The sequence below is a fragment of the Hypanus sabinus genome, chromosome 1, assembly GCF_030144855.1.
Source record: "Hypanus sabinus isolate sHypSab1 chromosome 1, sHypSab1.hap1, whole genome shotgun sequence".
In the NCBI taxonomy this organism is placed as follows: Eukaryota; Metazoa; Chordata; class Chondrichthyes; order Myliobatiformes; family Dasyatidae; genus Hypanus; species Hypanus sabinus.
In genome coordinates, this window is record NC_082706.1 from 108,771,065 (window position 1) to 108,795,601 (window position 24,537).

General features: G+C 39.0%; 1 protein-coding gene across 1 annotated transcript in view; it reads right to left on the reverse strand.

The window, feature by feature from the left end:
- Positions 1-571: 571 nt before the first annotated feature.
- tmie (transmembrane inner ear) overlaps positions 572-24,537 on the reverse strand; it is an 88,537-nt gene continuing 64,571 nt past the window's right edge. The window contains exon 4 of the mRNA XM_059974178.1: positions 572-3,282. Coding sequence (XP_059830161.1) covers positions 2,963-3,282 — 320 coding nt within the window. The 3' untranslated portion in view covers positions 572-2,962. The remainder of the gene's footprint in view (positions 3,283-24,537) is intronic.

Below are 24,537 nucleotides of genomic sequence, written 5' to 3' on the forward strand. Positions count from 1 at the left end.
TCAGACCTGAAGTCTAGTGGCTAAGGTACTTTCTCAGTACTGCTAGGTAGGGATTCCTGAGGATTTGGACTTAGCAACAATGAAAGAAACCAATTCTAGATTATTTGAAAGGCACTGTCTTACTTACGTGTCTGATAGCCTTGTGCTCAGTGGTAAGGATCGAAGGTTTAGGTGGTGCCTTCACAGGCGGCTGGCAGTGGAAGTGGGGATGTTTATGGTGCTGGATCAAGTGACCAGCTTTCTTTTGCATGGTTGTGGGACTTCTTGAATGTTATTGCAGCTGCACCTAGCCAAGTTGGAGGTGTGTATTTCACAACACAGTTGCTTGTAACTTGTTGGTAGTGGAAAGGCATTGGGAGTCAAGAGGTATGTTACTTGCTCCACGTTACTTATGGTTTAGCTGAGTTCCACATCAAGGTATAGGTAAAAGACACACAGATCCTCCCCAGCACAGTTTTAATTGTCTATAAAGTCTAAATCTGAAGGTAAGACATAGTTTCAATTATAGAATATGTTATGCATGCTGCAGGGTCATAAGACAATGCAATGATGGCAATAATATTTACTGATATTTATTTAAAGCTGGCTCTACATTTATATCAGTGCACTTGTAGAATTCACTGTGATGTGGGGCTATTCCTTAGACTCAAAATGAGCTAAAAATCTCAGCTGCATTTAAATGCAAAATTAATCATTGTACATAAAATAAATACAAAGCAACAAATGAACGGTTGTTTATAAATTACATTGAAGATAGAGAATGTCATTTGGCTGGAAAGTTTGAGACAAGTTCAAAGTTTGATTCTACCATGCATCCACAAACTCAGATTGGGATAATGAATTTCACTGCCTTCATATCCATTTCTTTTAATGGAGTGCAAATTTATTAATTAACCAGGCTCGCTTGTCAGTAGGGACATGGAGTTCTACTGGATCTTGTGAATGGGGTGTCAGTTTGCTAAATCAATCTTCCCTGTCAGTCACAGGAAGTGGTTGATATCTGGAATGTTCTGTCAGAAGGAAGTCCTGGAATCAGATGCAATTGATTTGTTTCAGGGGCATTTTGACAGATACTGAAATAGGGAAGTCATAGAAAAATACAGTCCTAATGAAGGACAATGTGATCAGATGGAGGGATGGAGAAGTTAACAGGGATGGGGTGGACTGAGGGGCACATTTCTTTATTTTATGACCATATGATTCTATAAACATTTAAATGGAAATTCTCTGTTACCCTTTTCATTTCATTTTCTCCCAACCCAAGAATTTTTGCAGCCACATTTTTGCTTCCCAGTGCTCTCTTGCCCTGCTTTTACCTGCTGTAGCTGTCTCGATCAGGCCTCTTGCCTGCTCTCAGTTCTGCCAGAAACGCTCATAGTCTTACACCCTCTTGTTGCTTGGGTAAAACAGCCAGTTTCACATCTTCAACTCAGTGGATTGGGGCATGATTGCATTACTAAACCAATCTAGCCTGATCATCTAAAAATATTCACCTGCTGTAGAAACTGATGGAAGTCCAAATAGCTGTAGATGATGGGGCTAGAAATGGGAACAGGACCATGGACATTTGATCTGTCAACTCGTTGGGATCATGAACTGTGGGCAGCATTTATAAGCCTTGAGGATCCTGAGAATGGGGATAGAATATGGTGCGCAGTGCTGGAGAAGGCAAAACTTGACCTCACAATCCGGGGGAAAATAACAGAATCATGTCAAAGACCTACTCTGTTATCTCCACTATGAATAAATAAATAAATGGCATGGATCAGAAGCATCCTCCAACACTCCCTTTAAGAATAATTGGCTTAATGCATTGCCTGGGAAATAAATTGCATCCTGTGGGCTGTATAGCAGATCATTCACAAGCCAGTTCACAAACACCCTGATGGATATAAGTGTAGATAATGTGACTAACTGCAGCATTAAGAACTGAATGTACCTTATGGGTGTACTTCTCAAAAATCGTTGTTCCAGTCACTCCTGTTAGTTGAGAGCTGTTGCATTTAATGAAGGATGTTCAGTTTATAGCTCAACCTCTGTTGTTTTGCTATGTGGGCAGGAGCACAAAACACTTACAGACAGAATGATAAGGCATGGGCCCATGTCCTATCACAGATACAAACAGATGTAAGACCACTCATGCGTCCAATGTAACTGGCGCACTTCCAGCATGGGACAAGCGTGGGAGGACAGGATATTTTGTGGCTGTTAAAACAGGAGCAATACCCATAAAGTGTGGAGCTGCTGAAATAAAAAATAACATTGAAAATATTGGAGGAAGAAGAATAGTATAGAAATCATGACAGTTTTTCATCTTATTTACATAAAGACACAATAGGAGGCTCTTGAGCTTATTGGGTCCAAGCTTGTTCCCAGGGGATCGCTCCCATTAACCCTATTTCCTCTCCCTTAATTCCCAGTTTGTCTGCACGTTGTTTTCTCTCACTGATGTCCATTAACTCCTCTTTAATTCTGTACTAAGGGATAAGTTGCAGTAACGAATTAACCTCCTCGCAGACCTTTGGTGTGTGGGAGCAAACTCCCGTGATCACTGAGAGAGTATGCAATATCTGCCCAAAAGGAACTGGAGCTCGGAATTGAACTGGATACCCGGGGTTGTGAGTCAGCAGCAGCACTGTGCTGCTGCTCGCTGAGTGAAGATGATGGGGAAAATCGTCTGTGCTATATCACACTCACAGAAAACCTTGAGAAAATGCACACTGCCTTGATGATTCCCTCAGCTTCCACCCCAAACGTATCCTCCATAATCCTTCTCATTAGTGTGAATATGCTACTTTCCTACACCACTTTCCCACATTAGTTCACGTCAAGGTAGAGAAGTGACATTTAAGCCTGTTCTTTCTGATTGGATTAGAAACTATGGCCTAGTGATTGAAACATCAGCATGTCAACATTCTCTCCAGCTTGGGCTCACCATGACTGTATTGCCCATTTGAATCTATTAAGTCTTTTTTGCAGGTGTTTTCTTTGGCCCACCCCTGGAATTCACTCCTGCCTTCCCAGTACTTTTGGCATTTCCTGGTCCTTTAGTATTAGCCCTCCCCCCACCTTTTGCCCCTGCCTGTTTCTGTCCTGCTCCTTTCTGTCTTGTTCCGTTTTTATTTTCTCCATCCTTTGGTTTGCTCTTTGATCCGTCCCTGTCGTTTTTAGTGCTGTCCTTTTTCTGCCCGTCCTTCTTCTTAACTTCTTTCTTGGACCAGTTAGCTGAAACGCTTGCGGAGACAGTGGGAACCTCATCCTTTTTCTCTGCCTCTGCCGCGGCTGTGGAATATAAAAGGACACTAATTAACGGGACAGGAAATGAATCTGAAAACGCAGAAACAGAGCAATCCTGGAGTGGTGCTTGGGAATATCTCTGCTTTTTACCAGGAATCCCATCTGAAACATCCACAAAAGGGTCTACATCATCTGAGGGTCCCTTTGTGAGCCTGGCGATATCCCCAAATACAGAAAAGCAGGAGGAACAAAGAAACATAATTTTACCTACTACACAGGGTCTCAAACATCATCTTAAATAAAAAGAAGCAATGTTGGAAACACTTAGTAGGTCAAGCAACATCTGTGAAAGAGACACAGAATTTAAAATTCAGATCAGAGACCCTGGACCAGAGGCCTCTACTATTATTTCAGATTTCTGGAATTTTTAATGTTCTTTAATCTATTCTTTTAATTTAATATAATCCATTCAGTTCTTACCTTGCAGCCTTTGATTACCAAAGCAAAATGCTGAAGTCATTTGAAACGAAAACAGAATCAGAATCAGATCATTATCTCATTATCAGATTATATTATCTCTGGCATGTGCCGTGAAATTTGTTAATTTAGCAGCAGCAGTTCAATGCAATACTTAGTTTAGAAAGAAAAAAAGTAAAAATAAGTAAGTTAATCAATTACAGTATATGTATATTGAATAGATTAAAAATCATGCAAAAACAGAAATAACATGTATTTAAAAAGCGAGTTAGTGTTCACGGGTTCAATGTCCATTTAGGAATTGGATGGCAGAGGGGAAGAAGCTGTTCCTGAATCGCTGAGTGTGAGCCTTCAGGCTTCTGTACCTCCTACCTGGTGGTAACAGTGAGAAAAGGTCATGCCCTGGGTGCTGGAGGTCCTTAATAATGGACACTGCCTTTCTGAGACACTATTCCTTGAAGACATCCCGGGTGCTTTGTAGGCTAGTACCCAAGATGGAACTGACTAAATTTATGACCCTCTGCAGCTTCTTTAGGTCCTATGCAGTAGACCCCCCCCCCCATACCGGACAGTGATGCAGTCTGCCACAATGCTCTCCACAGTACATCTATAGAAGTTTTTGTTGACATGCCAAACCTCTTCAAACTCCTAATGAAGTATAGTCACTGTCTTGCCTTCTTTATAGCTGCATCAATATGTTGGAACCAGGTTAGCTCCTTATAGATCTTGAAAGAACCTGCATTTACGTACAGCTACCCATGGCTTCTGATTGTTCCTAGCTGTCTCTGACATCCCAGCTTCATTACCCTGAGATTTCCCACCGTGTTTTTATACCCTGCACCATTTTTATAAGCAAAGTTGAATGTAGAAGATTGCACTAAAAATAGAAAATGTTGAGAGTACACAGCAGACTGTGTGGCATCTGGTGGGATGCAAGTTAACATGTCAGGTCAATGAGAAAAGTTAAGGATGCAAAGTACAAGTATAGAGGTGGGTAAGAGGGAGGAGAGGAAGATAAGAGAAACCCAGTTTTGGAATGGAAAGCAGCAGAGATTAAATAACAATAGATACTTGGTTGGTTCGGGGGTGAAGAGTGGAAAGGAGTTAGTGAAGAAATGGAAGAAATGAAATAAGAATTCAGTGGGAAAAGCAGAATTTTTCTCAGCAACAGTTATCCTAAGATATAGTCAGTAGATAGGGTAATATTGAGTTTTGAGTTTTAATATTGAGTCTTGAAACTTGTAAAATGTGTCTTGAAAAGGGCACAGTTTTGCTGGAGATTGTTTGTTTTTCACTGAAACAATGGAGAGCAAGATCTCAGGGTGAATGGTTGGAGATTTAAAGTGATTGAGAATTGGAGGCTATGAGCATGTTTGTAGTCTGACCAAAAAGGATTCTGCTGTTTTGCTACCTATCTATAATGAAGTGCTGACCTGTTTTGATCATTGAAGATAGAACATAAAAATTGAAAGAACTGTAGTTTGATCACTGTTTTCCTGTGCCCTGCCTTTAATCTTTAGAAATGTTACTCATACCCATTTCTCTTTCATTATAGATGCCGCATGAATACTGCACATTTCCAATATATATTTCATTTATCTAAAAAGGTATTACTTTAATCAAGCAAATCTATATTCCCTTTAGGAAATCTAACAAATGACTCTATTTCAGGCTTGATTGAGATTTAACAAAGTATCTCAGTATGATATGAATCATCACAAACAAATGTGTTCACCCTCAAACATCAATCAATATTGCCTTGGGATTTGGGACAATGCTATGTTTTTAAGTAGTGGATGGAAGTCTTGTTTTGTAGGTTGTACATTAACACGTGTTTTTTGTTGAACATTATTCCTTTCATAACACCTATCTAACTGAGAAAATGCACTTGGAATCTAAGTCCCTGATGGGGACAAAAGCTCCAATCTGGTATGTTTAATAGAAGCGACCAGCAGACAGGTCCCATGGAAACTTTTGAAACTTGAATTGGGTAGGAGTAGTTGTTATGAACTAGTGAATTAAAGAGTCCCAGTAAGTGCTCAACACAGAGATAAAATGCAAATACTTATTTGAAGCAAGCAAGATGCAGGGCATTGGATAAGACAATAGATATGGAAATAGTTTTGAATAGCTTTGACAAAAATATGATGGTTGCAAATGTTTATGTTCTTTGATTTCCTATGACTTGAAACAAAAATGTAGACTGTGTACACTGTGTGCTTAGAATTAATAACAGGAGATAAATTTCTAGGCAAAAATAGTTTTATAGCTTAAAGGAAAAGTAATTTTCTGCTGTAAGAGTCGCTCTTTTTAGGGGATTATGCAGTCAGTCAAAGGACATTTACAATTTCTAGCGTTTTCGGTAATTAACACAAATTAGCTTGCCTTCCCTTTCTGCCTTACATTCAAGAGATGAGGTTTCCTGAAGAGACAATGATCTTTATTTTCAGTATTTTTATTGCATCATGAGTATTATTCCATGCAATGCACAATGTATTAACCCTGCTGTTAGTGAAGCTATTTTTATTGAGGCTGGTCTCTCAAGAGCAGAATACTAATTGCAAAAGTAAACAGAAGCTGAGGCGGGAAGGAAAATGTTATCTTGAGGGCTGTTAGTGTTGTCCTTAATTTTGCTTCATTACATTAATGCAATCTCTAGCCTTTGCCTATTGTCTGGGGTCTTCAAAGGGGTCAGACCATAGTGATATTTCTAAATCCAGTCTGTTAACAGTAAACAAAGAATTAAGAAGATGACTTCTCAGAAATTCAGAGGTTACATCATCCTATTTAATTGTATAGATTCATTCTATTAATTAATTGCTATAAACTGAACTTTACTGCTTCTTGATTTGTTAAATCTGTACTGCATATTGCACCTATGACTAATTAGATCCCTTGCAAAACTGGGTTAGAATTTACTGCTGTTATGCTCTCAAGATCATGCATTAAGAAGGAAACTGCAGGGTACCAAGTGGAATTTCATCTAAGCTGGCACAGCTCAAGACCCTTCACTGCACTAAAATCTGAAGAGGATGTCAGCCCTTAAAGGCAACCTGCCCATGGTAATCTGTCCTCAGTCACACACATTGCAGAGAGGCTACATAATAGACGGAAGGACAAACATCAAAAGCCTAGTAGCTGAGATAGTAGCCAGTACTGCAATTTGGTGTTTGGGAGTACGTGGGGTTAAGGGTAATAATTGGGAACCCACCAGGACCACCATTAAATAGCATGCCAGGTGGTGGTTTTAGAAGATTTTTCCAACACATTGAAGCAAGCCCTGATGGAATGATCACGATCTCATACAAGCCAGAGAAAAATGTAGTGCAAGGTGTACTACTGCTGCATGCGCATACGCACACGCACATGTGACCCATAGTTTGTCAGGTATCATCATTAGTAATATTTCATTATGATCAATGCACCCACTTTGATTTGATCTCCAACAATCTCTGTCCTTACCTTCTAAGCTTCCACATCACCATTAAGGTGACAGCCCCTCTATACCTCAAGGTGCATTTTTTTTTTGTGAGCTGTTTGAGCAACCCCCACAGTTCTGAAGTTGCTAATCAAGCTTTTGATATTCAGCAATCTTTCAGCGTGTAGAGCAACAGTCAATGCTATCCTTAATTGCCCTTAAGGAGAAGATGGTGAGCCACCTTCTTGAACTGCTTCAGGTGAAGGTACTGAGGAAATGAGGATCCTGAGGATTGGTTTCAAGAGTTTGGATTTAGTGATAGCAAAGAAAAAGTGAAATCTTTCCAAGTCAGAACATGGAGAGAAATCTGTAGTTGGTGGTAATCCAATGGATCCACTGCATAATGGTGATAGAGAGAATCATTTTGAGATGTGCCGTTACCGCATTTGTACCTGGTGTTCACTGCAGTGCAGGTGGTACCTTCTTCCTTGCTGAAGACTTTTGTAAAATACTCATTTATTCTTCAGTCATGCCTTCTGCCTCCATGAGTAACTTTCCTTCTTGTCTCTTAATCATAACGCTTGCTCTTACAACCGTTTTTTCATTTATTTGTCTATAGCCTACTTCCAGATTTACTCTAATGTTTTCCGCCAGTCTTTGCTTATGTTCGATTTTCTCATGTCAGCTCTGTTTATATGTAATCAGCCTGGTGATCAAACTGGCATTTATCATAAGTTATCACTGTATTTCTATGTTACACTGACTTTCCTATTTTACATACTATTTATTACAAATTACTATAAATTGCACATTGCTCATTTAGAAGGAGATGTAACGTTAAGATTTTTACTCCTCATGTATATGAAGGATGTAAGTAACAAACTCAATTCATATTCTTCTTTATCAGCTTCACTCTTTCTCATTTTAGTTCTGCAGGACACACTTTAATTTTAATTTCCTTGTCCTTCTCATGAATGAGAACGTATGTACGCAGCAACAGAAGTGCTCCACTTTTAAGGCCTCTCAGTGTTCAACTACAGTTTTGTCTGTCAAGCCTTGATTCCAGTTTTCTAATATAAGATCAGTTCTCATTCACCATGTAACTACTCTGACCTTTACCTTCACTGTTAGGAAAGTATGATATTACGATGGATTTTATTCCATTAGTTTAACCATGGAAATTTGCTTCATGTAGTCTGACTCATTTCTGGCCCAGCAATTTTGCCTTCCTCACTGGGCCAGGAATACACTAATCAAGAATGTTCTGCTAAATGTCACTCTCACTTCATCCCTTATGTTATTACTAGTCCACTTCCTGTTTGTGTAGCTGAGGTAATTGGTACTCCGTGGATCCCGTATATCCTTTGCAGGCCTTAGATCTGATCTGCTATTTAATTGAGATCAATTACGTCTATCTATTACAAAATATTTCTGCTGCTTATTTTGCATCTCCACTAGATCGGCACCTCATTTTTAGATATGTATGTTTCTTTACATTTTCAATTTAACAGTTTGATTGTACGTCTTGATTGGAATGGTGGAGTGGGAGATATGCTAGGCCATGAGATTACACACTCAATGGTCACTTTATTAGGTACATTCTTTACCTAATAAATTGACCACTGAGTGTATGTTTGTGGTCGTCTGCTGCTGTAACCCATCCACTTCAAGGACTGACGTGTTGTGCATTCAGAGATACTCTTCTGCACACCACTGTTGTAATACATAGCTATTAGAATCACTGTTGCCTTCCTGTCCACTTTAACCAGTCTGGCCATCATCCTCTGACCTCTCTCATTAACAAGGCACTTTTGCCCAGAGAACTGCCATTCACTGGATGTTTTTTTTTGGTTTTTCTCTGTCAATGCTAGAGAGTGTTGTATGTGAAAATCCCAGGAGATCAGCTGTTTCTGAGATACTCAAACCAACCTGTCGGGCACCAACAATCATTCCACAATCATAGTCACGTTTCTTCCCCATTCTGATGCTTGGTCTTAACAACCACTGAACCTCTTGACTATGTCTGCATGCTTTTATGAACTGAGATACTGCCACATGATTGGCTGAAGATATATTTGCATTAATGATCATGTACAGGTTTACCTAATAAAGTGGCCACTGAGCATAGATTGAGTTTGTAATATTTATTCCTGCTGCTAATGATGACTCACAGGACATTTACCTGACAGAAATTTACCAATTTTTGCAGAGGTTCCTTTCAACAGACACAAATCCAAAAGGTATACAGAACATGTGTGGTTCACAAGCAGTGACAGAAATAAGGACCTGTCTGGTTCCAGGAGACCTTCTGAAGTTAGTTCAGCACAGAAGCGCCCAAAATGATTTCCTATATTACTAGAACAATCTATTCCAATTAAATTTTTTCAATGTTTGAATTGCACATAAAAAGTCAAATCTTTGGCTAGATTGCTGTACTACGCATATAACACCTTGGCGGTATGTGAGATTGTGTAAGTTGCTGTATAAATGCAGATACCTAATTGATAATTCTGTAGAAGCAGCAGTTTAGTACAAAGCATTAGTGAAACAGAAAGAGTTTTAAGACCATGAGACGTTAGAGCAGAATTAGGCCATTTGGCCCATTGAATCTCCTCTACCACTTGATCATGGCTGATTTATTTTCCATCTCAACTGCATAACCTTTCATACCTTTACTAATCAAGAACATATCAACATCCATTTTAAATATACCCAATGACTTGGCATCCACATCTGCCTGTGGCAATGGAATCCATAAATTCATCAGCCTCTGGCTAAAGAAGTTCCACCACATCTCTGTTCTAAAGGGAGTTTGAGGAGATTTGGCATGTCACTAAAGACTGAAATATTTCTGTAGATGTACCATGGAGATCCTTCTAATTACTTGCCTCACCGCCTGGTATGACAGGATTGGAAAAAGCTGCAAAGGTTTGCAAACTCCACTAGCTTCATCAAGGGCACTAGCCTCATCAGCATCGAGAACGTCTTCAAAAGGTGATGCCTCAAAAAGGCAACATCCGTCATTACAAACCCTCATCACCCACCTAGGACACGCTGTCTTCTTATTATGACTGTCAGAAGGAGGTACAGGAGCTTGAACAGGCACACTCAATGTTCTAGGAACAGCTTCTTCCCTTCTTCCATCAGATTTCTGAATCATCTTGTGTACATTACCTTACTATTTTCGTTCTCTTTTTGAACTACTTATTTAATTCATATATAAGCAATACTGCGCAAAAGTCTTAGGCACATATCTAGAGTGAGGGTGCCCCAGGCTTTTGCACGGCGTTGTATTCATCCACTTGGAGCAGAGAGTAAGTTTGTAAATCTGATGGGAACAAGAGATGTTGTGAATGGAGAGGGTGGAGTTTCACAGGACAGGGGGCAGAGAATGAGTGCCCGGGAAGTGGGGGTGCAGGGCTAACGAAGGACCAGGCAGAGTAATTTGATTCCAAATAATTGGTTTATTGATCATTACAGAATGCCTCTCTGGTGCTCCTCAGTCTCAGCCCTCTCCCTTTCCGTTCACACCTTCAGTCCACAACAGAAACCTGCGCTGTATTGCACCATACTGCTGCTGCGGAACAATAAATTTCTCCACATATGTCAGTGATATTAAATCAGATTCTGAATCTGACAGCCTTCTAATCTGAGGCTGTGCCACCTGGTCCTATGCTCTGTCAATATTGGAAGCATTCTCTTCCACTCTAGGCCTTTCAATATTTGGTAGGTTTCAATTCAAACCGCTCTCATTCTTCTAAACTCCAGAGTTATAATTAAATGTTTCCCCAGGGGAATATCAACTTTATGTTACAAGGTACAAATTACAAAATTCAAAACAAAGTAAAGCTGTACTGATCCGAAACAGTCAGTGTTGCATTTCATGTAGTAGCTTTAATATCCTCTACCTATTTCAAGATGTTTTACAGCCACTGAATTATCTTTGAAGTGTTGTCACTCTTATATATGGAGAGAGTTGCAGCCATATTTGTACCAAAGAAAAACCCCATTTCAGCCAGCTGAGTCTTTGCCAAATCACAGTGCAATACCATTCTCTACCCACTGACAATGAGGGTAAAACATAGTGGCCAATTAACTTATCAAACCACCTGGCTGTGGGTTAAAGGAGAAGTACAAACTGTGCACAAACAGAACTTGAGACTGGGTTTGAGCCTGCGTCACTGGAGTTTTGAAGCAGCACACACTGTACTTAGTGCTACTCAAATACATTTTCAAAGTATTAATAATCAACACAAGCGAAATGCTGAAAAACTTGGAAAGTTGGGAAGCATCTACGGAGGGGAATAAACAATTGAAGTTTCTGGCCGAGATGCTTCATCAGGGCTCCTGACTTGCTGATTTCCTCCAGCGGAAGCAACCAGAGTTGAGGCCTGAACCTGCCCCGAGAGTGAAGGAAGTCCCGAGGTTTAAGTTCAGGGCTGAAACAGAAAGCTTGGTTACAAGCTAATTCATGGTGTCGGCATCCAGGCTCCAGAGTGAGGAATGAACTGACGTCTGGATGGTTTAAGCGTCTGGCCAGATTGAAAAAAAAATCAGGATGTCGGGACTGGAGGCAAGGAATGGAACAGTTCCATTTGCTGCTCTGCCACATTTACTCAGCTCTGCACTGAACTGAGGCTGTGGTCTGCTCCAGCTGCAGTGATGTTTGGCTTCATGTCTGCGGACTCCCTTTTGTAAAACTCCAGTTTTAAATACTACTTGTTCACTTTTATTGTTTGCACTATTTGTTTTTTTTTCCTCTCCGCCCATTGGGTGTTTGATGGTCTTTTTTTTAAGGTTTTTTTTTTGGGTTTTTTTGTTTAGTGGCTGCCTGTAAGGAGATGAATCTCAAGGTTGGATAATGTATACGCACTTTAATCATAAATGTACTTTGAACTTTGAACATTTTGTGAACGTTGCTCAATATTTCTAGCATCTGCAGAATCTCAATGTGCTAATGACCAGATAATCTGATTAAATGATTTTGATTGGCTGGGATAAATCTTGGCTATATATTGGGAGAAACTTCTAGCTTGTTAAAGTAGTGTGTTTGGATATTTAAAATGAATTGTGCATTCTAAAGCTGCCCAGTCCTATCCAAAAGATGACATTACCTATCCTTGCATAATACAGTGAAATGTCAGCCTAGATTTAGTGATCAAATTCTTCAGAGCAGAACTTGAGACCAGAACTGTCTGACTCAGTGAATGCCAGGTGACAGATACAGGAAGAGAAAGTATATTAAGCAAGGAAAACTTATGTTACTGAATGGGGATGCCAATTAAATTGTATAGCCTTTACATTACTTTCATTTTTCAGAGTTCCAGGATCTACACTATTTTATTTTAATATTAAATTTTCACTAACGTAGAATTATACTTTAAATATGAACTAAGTTTATCAAGTGCAGAAATGTGTGTAATTTCACACAAGAGTTAGGCAAGTGTATTAAAACTGTGCTCCAGATGTGTTTGATTTGTGAAGGCTTAAAATAGCAAACTCTAATCCCAAATTTATTTGAAATCCATTTCTGTTTGTCAGATACCGTGGTTATATGTAAGGCTGCACAGGCTCCTTTATCATGCCATTTAAATAGTAAATCTGTGAATTCACATGGTGGTATTTTGCAGGAAGAAATTAATTAAATATTTTGAGGATTATCCCAAACTATCGATCTTGTTAAAGTTATTGAATTATCAGAGTCTCCTTAAGGAAAAGCATGATTTGCCAGATAGTGACAACAGTACGAAAATGCTAAAGGTTGGGCCACAGTACAGCATCAAGCTATACATGAGCTAAGAGAAAAAAGCTGACATATTGGTTATCTCTTTTTGCCATCTCCAATCGTACCATAAAATAATTGAAGAATTATTCACGCCCCTTAATGAGCAGAGTGTTTTATATAACAGTACAAAGACTGATCTACATGATAAGTGCCGCGAATTTGAAAATCTGACCTCTTTTCTGAGCTTCAATCTTGGAGTTAAGTGTCAACCCATTTTCAGTTAGAGTTTCTTTACACAGCAGACCATTGTAAATCAATGAGTCTTTCCCAGTGGATGCACAGAAAACATTTCCTTTGATTTAATTGCAGTCTGCCATTTTCAAATGGCTTCATTCATAGTTTGCACTGACTCAGCTGCACTTACCAGGCTCCTGAATGTTATAATTACCAGAAAGGAAAAGGAGAATATAGGAAGTCATTTTGCCTTTGCCAATTATTTGCTAATTTTTGACAGATCGTACAGTATACAGTATGGGTTTTGGGTATAGAGAGCTTGAGTCATTATTCCATGATCAGATCGCCTTTAACACATTATGAATAGCTGGTGTTCTGCATAATTATTCTGGTCATATTCTGATTGCTACCTGCTAGGGGAATAGCAAGGGCCACTGGGACACAAAAATAGGATCTGTTGCTTCCACAAGCAAAAGAACACCTGCAGATGCTGGAAATCCAAGCGACACACACAAAATTGCTGGAGGAGCTCACCAGGCATCTGTCAAAAAGAATACAATCGGCATTTCAGGCCAAGACCCTTCATCAGGATGGGTGGAGTCATTTCTTCATTTGAATTAAAAAATGATAATGTTCACTTTCTATTTTGTCATTCCACTCTATTTGCAATTCCTCTGATAATGAAAAAAACTGTGCTGAAAATCTGAACACCATTCATGCACAGGATGATGTAGCAAGTGCCATTTATATAAAAAAAGTACCATTTATTGACTGTTTCTGATGAGATAACTATGTCTGTATAGTTTCAGTGGCAATATCACCATCAACTGCCCCATTGTCACCACCGACCAGTAACATCACCAGCTCCAGGAATACTGTGGCTACACAAAAAGAGAAGGGGCTTAACATTCTGTAGCAAATAATTCAGCTCTTCTCCTTCCAAATTAATTTTTATCATTAACAAAGCACAATAGAATCCCATCCATTTATCTGGAAGAGTACAGCTCCAAAAAACAGTCAAGAAGTCAATCAAGACAAAACAGTGCATTATCCACTATCTTAACCAGTGACAGGTGCAGGATTCTCTAAAGACTAACTTTCAGGTTGAGTCAGTGATAAGGAAGGCAAATGCAATGTTTGCATTTATTTCGAGAGGATTAGAATATAAAAGCAAGGAAGTAATGCTGAAGCTTTATAAGACACTGGTCAGGCCACATTTGGAGTATTGTGAGCAGCTTTGGGCCCCGGATCTAAGAGCAGATGAGCTGGCATTGGAGAGGGTCCAGAGGAGGTTTATGAGAATGTTCTTGGGAGTGCAAGAGTTAATATAAGAGGAGTGTTTGATGACTCTGGGCCTGTACTCACTGGAATTTAGAAGAATTTGGGGTAGGGGTGGAATTGCATTGAAACCTATCAAATATTGGAAGGCCTAGATATAAGCCTTCGCACTCTGTGTGAAAATCTTTAAACTTTCTGCATCTCACCTTAAAACTATGCCCTCTGAAATTTGTCATTTCCACTCTTGGAAACAGGCTCTGACTATCCTATTTATGTCCCTCATAATTTTATATACATCTCCAAAATCACTCCTCACCCTCTAGAGAAAGCAATCCATTTTGTCCAACCTCCCTTTATGCCTAATGCTCACTACTCCTACCAATGCCCTGATGCACCTCTGCAATGCCTCCACAGTCTCCCTGTAATGTGGTGACCTGAAATGCACACAGTACTCCAAGTGCTGACTGCCAAGGTTTCATACTTGTTAACTTTTATACTCAGTACCCTTACTAATAAAGGCTAGTATGCCATATGCCTTCAATAGCACTCTCTCTAGACATAACTAGCATCAATCTGTAGAAAATTAGTGCCTGGGAAGAAGCTCAAATCAATTTGCATCTGATTCAAATTTGATAAACGTTACATAAATGTTACCTCCTTTTCTCTTATTATTATATAGAAAGATAAAAAAAATGTATCCAGTGCCTATAAAAATTATGCACCCCCCCCATGGAAGTTTTCATGTTTTATTGTTTTACAACATTGAATCACAATGGAATTAATTTGGCATTTGTGACACTGATCCACAGTAAAAGACTCTTGCGTGTAAAAGTGAAAACTGATCTCTACAAAGTGTCTAAATTAATTACAAATATAAAATACAAAATAATTGATTGCATAAGTATTCACCTCCCTTTAATATCAAATCATCACTGGCACAGCCACTTGGTTTTAGCAGTCACATAATTAGTCAAATGGAGATCTGTGTGCAGTCAAATTGTTTCAATTGATTGTAGTAAAAATACACCTGTTAACTAGATGGTCCAACTGCAGGTGAGTCAGTATCCTGGCCAAAACAACACCATGAAGACAAAAGAAGACTCCAAGCAACTCCGTGAAAAGGTTATTTGAAAGCACAAGTCTGGGTTGGATACAAGAACGTTTCCAAGTCACTGAATATCTCTTGGAGTACAGCTAAGTCAAACATCAAGAAATGGAAAGAATATGGCAGATCTGTAAATCTGCCTAGAATAAGCCGACCTCAAAAACTGAGCAACCCTGCAAGAAGGGGACCAGTGAGGGGAGGCCACCAAGAGACCTATGACAACTCTGGATGAATTACAAGCTTCAGTGGCTAAAATGGGAGAGACTGCATGTGCAACAACTGTTGCCCAGGTGCTTCACCAGTTGCAGCATTATGGGACAGTGCCAAAGAGAAAGCCACTGTTGAAATCTCAGCTAGAGTTTGCCAGAAGGCATGTGGGAGACTCCGAAATCAACTGGAAGAAGGTACTATGGTCTGATGAAACAAAAATTGAGATTTTAAGTTTAAAAATTAAGCCAAACACCACACATCATCAGAAACATACCATCCCTACCGTGAAGCATGGTGGCGGCTGCATCATGCTGTGGGGATGCTTCACTGCACCAGGCCCTGGAAGGCTTAAGATGGTAGAAGGTAAAATGAATGCAGCAGAATACAGGGAAATCCTGGAGGAAAACCTGATGCAGTCTGCAAGAGAACTGCGAGCTAGAAGAAGATTTGTTTTCTAGCAAGACAATGACCCCAAGCATAAAGCCAAAGCTACATAGGAATGGCTTAAAAACAACAAAGTTAATGTCCTGGAGTGGCCAAGTCAGCGTCCAGACCTCAATCCAATTGAGAATTTGTGGCTAGACTTGAAAAGGTTGGCTCACTCACGATCCCCATGCAATCTGACAGAGCCTGAGCAGTTTTGCAATGAAGTATGGGGAAAACTTGCAGTGTCCAGATATGCAAAGCAGATAGAGACCTATCCACACAGACTCAAGGCTGTAATTGCTGCCAAAGGAGCATCTTCTAAATACTGACTTGAAGGGGATGAATTCAATTACAAAGTTTGTATTTTCTGTTTCCTATTTATAACTAATTAATTTAGATCACTTTGTAGAGATCTGCTTTCATTTTGACATGAAAGAGTCTTCTGTTGATCAGTGTCAAAAAAGCCAAATTAAATCCACTGTGATTCAATATTGTAAAACAATAAAACATTAAAAAATTCCAAGGGGGGGGGGATGGTGGCATGAATACTTTTTATAGGCGTATACAGTAGAGCACTGCACAGCCATTCTACCATTGCTGATATACAGAATTATGAAGGGTATAGATAGAATAAATCCAAGCAGGCCTTTTCCACTGAGGTAGGATAGGCTTCTAATGAAGTTGAATCTTCTAGTGCTTCCTCTGACTGATGAACGTGTGACCACTGGTTCTATCTATGCTGCCGCTAGATACGTTGTTGTCCATTCATTAATGGAGTGGCAGCCATCATTTTTAAGTTGATAGGGTTGTTCAGAAGGCGTATTATGCACTGGCCTTCATTAGCCAGAGGACTGAGTTCAAGAGCCACGAGTAATGTTGCAGCTCTGTAAAACCCTGCTTAAATCACAGCTAGAGTGGACACAAAGCAAGTCATTGAATTCTCCAACTTCTGGTAATTCCCTCCCCCTCCCTTCCCCCATCCCAGTTTCACTCTGCCTCCTCCTCCAGCTGCCCACCTCCTCCTCCAGCTGCCCATCACCTCCCTCATGGTTCCGCCTTCTTCTACTACTCATTGTGCTTTCCCATTACATTCCTTCTTCTCCTTTCCTGCCTATCTCCTCCCTGTTTCCCTTCTCCCACTCCTTGTTCTTTCCCCTTACTGGTTTTTCACCTGGCACCTACCAGCCTTCTCCTTCCCACCCTCCCCCCACCTTCTTTATAGGGCCCCTGCCCCCTCCCTCCCTGACGAAGGGTCTCGGCCCGAAATGTCGACTGTGCTTCTTCCTATAGACGCTGCCTGGTCTGCTGCATTCCACCAGCATTTTGTGTGTGTTGCTTGAATTTCCAGCATCTGCAGATTTCCTCGTAGCTGCAGTGTATTTTGTGTTTACGTCAGACTCAATCTTTCCTCAACACTTTGCAACTTTTCAAGTTTGCTCCCAATTCTCATTTAAAATTTACTTTGAAAACTACCCTTTTGAATCATAAAAACTCATTATTTATTTAATTTTCCATCATGCTTTTTTCTTGCTGATTTTCTTAAATATGTGTTCCCAGATAACTGACAATATTGCCAGGACTTCTTTCTATGAACCCTGTGGAAACATTTTATGACTTTGAAACTTTCTACTGAATCTCCCTTTGACCTTCGCTGCTCCAAGGGAATCAATATCTTCTTTAAATTTAACACATATCTGAGGTCCTTCATTCCTGATGTAATCCTAGCAAGTCTGTGTTGCATGCTTTCCAAAATACAACACTAACCCTGGAAGTTTAAGAAGGTAAGCACATTTAAAGTATTTTAAATATTGATGTAAAATAACTTTCTGGGGCCAGGCTGTTGCAATGCTGCCAGTCCCTGAGTGGTTTTGTTGATATAATACTTGGGCTGGTTCTAACACTGCTGTATGTTAGTGGGGAATTTGCAAGCACAGCAGTCTATCACAGGAGAATGGATCACCTCAGGCTTGTTGACATTTTCTGTTTAGTTTCTTCTGTGCACTAATTTTAGCAGATTTTTATTTTATTTGTGTTAATTCCACTGATGATGCCGCAAAGCATTCCCACTGTGAGATTCATCCTGCCCAGGGACAAAAAATAACAAAATAACATCCCCACAATATATATATGTATGATCAATGAGCATTTTCCCCAAAGAAATAAAACAGATCCATGCTGACAATCAACAGTCATCACTAGGTGACACTTTGACACAAGGACTAAGAGAATCAATCAGACAATCTGACCTTGGCCCGACTGACTAAGCCTGCATTTAGTCCAGTTAGACAGTCTGACCTTGGTGTTAGTCTGTCCAGATCGTTTGACCTTTATGGTTAGTCCAACCTAACAACCTGTTCCTGTATCTCCTTCAGTCAAATGGTCTAATGCTGCAGTTAGCCCATAAAGGTGGTCTGATACTGTGGTCTGCCTGCACTGATCATTTCACCCCAGATTCAGTCACATCGTCATCCTACCTGAGCTTACTTCAGTCAGGTAGTTTCACCTTGGTTTGTAAAAATAAAAGTCTGCCAGATAAGGGATAACCTAAAATGTGACTTAATTTCACACTGGTTTACAGTTTCTGAGTGACTGATAGGACGTGAAGATTCTTTCACAGATAGAGGAAGGGGTGTCTCTCTGGTTAAGTGGGTGGGTGGTTTGAGATGTGGTGTGCTCATTCCAACACTTCGGTGAGCCCTTTATGTCTTCCGTTTGCATGGCCTCAAAATTCTCGATACCATCCTAAATGCTGCTTCTCCACACATTGTTGTCATGGGCAGATGTTCCCAGCAGTTAACTGGGTCGATTTTTACAAGGCCCTAAGCACATCCTTAAACCTTTTCCTTTATTTGCCTTATCATCCCCTCTAATCACAGTGTTCGGAATTGAGTGATTTTACTCGAGTCTGACGGTGGGAATGTAAATGATGATTGAATATAATTAGGTATGTTGCCCTGGGAGAGGAACCTGACATTCATTCACTTGTGTTTCCACTGAATTTTGGAAGTTTTTATGGAGCTACCATTGTGGTACATGTTGTATATACCCTAAGCCTTCTATAAAAAATACTGAACTATCATTTTAGGTAAGAAACTAAACTTTGTTCAGTTGATTGTAAACGATCTTATGACATAGTTTGAAGCTAATTATGAAAGATAATTCAATCAGCAGTCACTCCTCAAGCAATAGCACAAGAAGCAGCTGAATTAGTTTCTGATCCTGTTTCAATGCTGCTTGGTTTACTGAATACTTCTGGCATTTTTTCTGTTATTAGTTTCATCATCTAATCTCAGTGCTGTTTATGAAACCATCTCTGTGCAAAGTGGCCCATTACTTTGAGGGTCTGATGGTGAGAGAAGCATTTTATAGCTTCCAGTCAATTTATTTATGAATCAGAGTGATGGTGGAGGGGGATAAATAATCAACATTTCAGGCCAAGAAACTCAGTCAGTCTCAGCCTGAAGTATGTTATTTAAGCCCTGAAGCTCTTCCAAAATCCAACAGAGCAATACAAGCAATTGCTTTTGAAAATGTACATGCAAAGTGTTTGCTCATTACCCACAATAAAAAAAAATCTGAACAATTTTCTCGGTGGGGTATGCAATAGTTCCCTTTTTTTGCAGATCTCTCAGATGGATGATCCATGCTTAGTGTTTAAAGGGTGAAAGCTAATTTCAAGGCAACTATGCTGCTTCTATGATCCATGAAACATACAGAAGAAAGAATATAGTGTATACAAGAAAAGAGAAAAGGTTAAGCAGTATCAATGTCATAGCAATGTTAAATTCAATTAAATTGTTCTCTTCGTAAGCAAAGCGTAAATTAAAATGTACATTGGGTGATCACTGCTGGAACCCTTCAACAGCCCACTTCACCTTGCACATTTGGTTTGTAGGCCAGGAATTTCTTTTAACGTAGAGAAGTCCATTTGGACCATTGATTCAATGATGATGTTCAGAGCGATCACACTCCCTGAATTATTTCCCTTTGAATCCATCTCACACCAGCCCAATAATTTCTCAACAGCCACCAATGCTTGAGGTAATTAGCAGTTGTCAACTAAAGTCACAACCCACATGTTTTTGTGACATGAAACCCAGGAGAAACCCACACCTTCAGAGAGAATGTGTGAGCTCCACATAGAGAGCACAGGAAGTCAGAATTGAACCTGGTGAATAGAACTATGCAATTTCACATTTTCCCTCATCTTGTGTAGGTTGTGCGAGGGATAATGGGACAAGATGACACAAGTACCCTATTATCCTTATTATTCAAAATCTGTGATGAGATCTCTAATAGTGATTAAGATCATACTTTGATTTTATTTGCTATTCATTCTTGCTATGTAAAGGTCACTATGATCATCATCCCTGACCGTCCTATGAGGAGTTAATGATTAGGTGACACTGAATGCCACTTCTGTAGGCAACTGATAGTCACCACATTGATGTTGATCTGAAGCCACATGTGAACCAAACAATCTGAGGCATCTTTTCTTCCCTAAAGGCACCCATTACAGAAATCTGACAGTATTATGGTCATTTTTTACTGACATTGAAATTTTAGAAATGAATTAAGCAGATGATTGCACCAGATTTTTTTTTGCATTGTAGTTTAGAAGTATATTTACACAGACAAATACCTTGTAAGTAAAATATATACTATTTGAGAGAATAGGAGTCACGAGGAGGTCTCTGGGCTCTTGATTCTACTGCACTATTTAATATGATCATGGACTGACTGCATTTCCTCGCCTAATCACTCTAGATTTCTGTTGTTTCGGCATCTCTCTACTTCATGCTCAGCAGCTCCTTGGCAATAGAGAACATAAATGTTTCACAACCCACTAAAAAAATAATGTTCTCTTCATTGCTGTCTTGAATGACTTATCCCACTTGAGTTCTCGATTCCCAAACTGGGATCAATCTTCTCTTCGTAAACTCATTAAAATCTCTCTCCATCATCTAAACTTCAAGGAGTACGGGACAATGTTGTTTAATCTTCCCTCATTAGCTTTACTTCCAAAGTCTATCTGGTAACCTTCACTTCACCTTCTCTAAGGAACGTTTATAATTCCTTAAATTAAGAAAAGTAAAACTGTAATAAACATTATAGATATGGTCTCATCAAAGCACTGTACAGCTGCTGCAGCACTTTCCTATTTTGTTTATGCCTCTTGGCAATAAAATCCAACGTCCTTTTTGTCTCCTTCATTACAAACTTTCTTTGGCTCTTATAAAGTCATACAGATCTCACTGTATCCCAATAGTCTCATACTATTAAAATAATATATTGTTGTTCTATCTTTCAATCAAAATGGATAACTTCATTTTCCACTCATTATATTCCACCTGCATACATTTTGTCTTTTCTTCAAAACTTACTCTTCTATTTATCTTTATCTCAATAGGAAAACACAGTCCATTACACTTGGCTCCTTCATCTAAGTTATTTATACAAACCTAAATACCTGAAGCAACACACCACTGAAACAGTTATAGTTTTCCATCTGTTAACCAATCCTCTGTCCACAGTGCTATGTGTTATCTGCTTCGCTATGAGCCCTTATTAATCATTTATGTGACAGCTTATTAAATCCCTTTTGGAAATCCACTCTTCCGTTATTCTGAAGCAAAAAAAGTGTTTGAGGAACTTTGCAGGCTTGGTGTTATCTATGGAGGCAGAGGGATAGCCAACATTTAGGGTAGCGACCCTGTGTCAGGAGTTAAACATTTAAGCTCAGTTTATTCTACACAGCTAGATATAATCGCCAAGATTTTTTTATAGATATGTTAAGCATGATTTCATGAAATCTTGCTGACTCTTCCTAATCATATTTGCTCTTCTAAGTGGTCTGATATCACTTCTGTAATAATGGATGATATTTTCCAATGATACATAGGAGGTTTAATAAGCTTGAAATATCATGTTTTCCTCTCCATTCTTTATTGGATAGAATTATTTCAATCGCTACTTTCCAGTCTGGAGGAATATTTTTAAAATTGTGATATCTTTGTAAGACAACAACTTTCTCTGACTACCGCTATAGTTTTCATGTCTTTTAGATCTTGAGGACTACTGAAGGGGCTCATGCTGAAACGACAACTGTTTATTTCCCTCCATAGGTGCTACGTGAAATGCTGAGTTGCTCTAGAAATTTCTCCATCTTGCTCAAGATTTCCAGCATCTGCAGAATCAGTTGTATTTATAGTACATTTGCTAAATTGATATTATAATTTTAAATTCCTAATTTCTTGATCCTTGCTCACTTTTTGTGCTTATTACTATGAAACAGATACAAAGTCTTTGTTTAACACCTGTGACTTTAAGCTATTTTTATTACTAATTCACCTGCCGCAACTGCTGAAATAAAACATTATATAATTGTTTGTATTTTTTGCACTTATAGAAGCTTTTACAATCTGTTTTTAAATTTATTGCCAGTTTATTATATTTCTCCGTCGATGTTAGTTTTATCTTTTGCTACATTCCAAAATTCTTCCAATTCAGTGTACAGAATACAGAATACTGTTTTAAAAATACAGTGTATTCTCTGCAAAATTCAAAACCCTTTATTTCAATATAATATATTTAATTTGAATGGATTGCTTTTCCTATCATGTTTTTATTTCTGAACGGAATTAAGAAATACTTTATTTATTTAGTGTAAATGTTTCCTACCACTTATCTATCATCAAAGCTTTGAGTCTAATTTCCCAACATACTTGGCTAACCCACCCTCCCCTTCCATATTTAATTGCCTTTATTTACTTAAGGCTTAGATTTAAGTTTCTTGTTTTCAAGCTGAATTTGAAATATTATCAGATTATGATCATTGCCCCTCTTGGGTCTTTTATTATAGTTTTACTAATTAATCTTTTCTTAATACACATGACTAGATCTGAAATAACTTGTTTTCCCATGAAGTCCACAAATTTTGTTCCGGAAAACTATCCTGTGAACTTGACTTCATGACTACCCTTGCTAATTTGACTTGCTTAGGGCGTATGAAGATTAAAATTTCCCATGAATATTTCATCATCTTTGTTTCAAATCTCTGTAATTTATTATATTGACAATTTATTAAGAGAATAAAGTTCCGCTTAAAATACGTAGCAACTTAAAACCTGTGGATCTGGACCAGCTGGAAAAATGGGCTGAAAGATTCCCAATGGAACTTGATGTAGACAAGTGTGAGGTGTTGCACCTCAGTAGATCAACCAGAGTAGGTCTTACACAGTGAACAGTGGGGCACTGAGGAGTCTGGTAGAACAGAGGGATCTGGGAATACAGGCACATAATTCATTGAAAGTGGCATCACTGGTACATAGGATCCTAAAGAAAGCTTTTGGCAAATTGGCATTTATAAATCAATGTATTGAGTACAAAAGATAGGATGTTAAGATGAAGTTGTATTAGACATTGGTGAGGCCTAGTTTGGGGTATTGTGTGCAGTTTCGGTCACATACCTACAGGAAAGATATAAGCAAGGTTGAAAGAGTGCAGAGAACATTTACAAGGATATTGCTGGGACTGGAGGACGTGAGTTAAAAAGAGAGATTGAATAGATTAGACAATATCTTTCAGAACATAGAAGATAGTGACGAGATTTGATAGAGGTATACAAAATTATGATGGATATAGATGGGGGCAATGCAAGCAGGTGTGTTACACTGAGATTGGATGGGATTACAACTAGAGGTTATAGGGTAAGGTTGAAAGGTGAAAAGTTTAAGGGGAACTTGAGGGGAAACTTCTTCACGCAGAGGGTTGTGAGAGTGTGGGATGAGCGGCTAGCTCAAGTGGCACATACAAGCTCAATTTCAAAGTTTAAGAGAAGTTTGGCTAGGTACATGGGTGCTAAGCATATAAAGGGCTATGATCTAGGTGCAGGTCAATGGGAGTATGCAGTTTAAATGGTTCAGCATGGACTAGATGGGCTGAAGGTCCTGTTTCTGGTGCTGTCCTTTTAATAACTGTATAAACCTGTTCTCCATAGATCTTTTCCATGTAATTCTTCAAATGAAAGAAAAAGTAGAATGTGAATGTGCATGTATAGTAGGTAATTCAAAATCTAAAGCATAAATTACTCTTTATTACAAAGGAATTCAACTACCAGAATAGGGCCTTGATGAAATTTTATATGCTTTATGTTGGATATTATGTAGTTTTTCATCTTTTTACATAAGGATATACTTGCCTTAGATGTGCGGAAAATTGCAGGTATTCAATTGATCAGCAGGAGTGAGGTTTTGGTTTAAACAGTCATTATAAATCAGATAGATTAGAAATCATCTGAGATTTTCTGTTGAAGATGAGGTGACAAGAAATTTCTTCAATCCATGAGTTCTAAATATTTGATATTCTTTGCCGTAGGGGGGCTGTATATAACGTACTGTTGGCCAGAAAGGCCTCTATCTTGTAAAA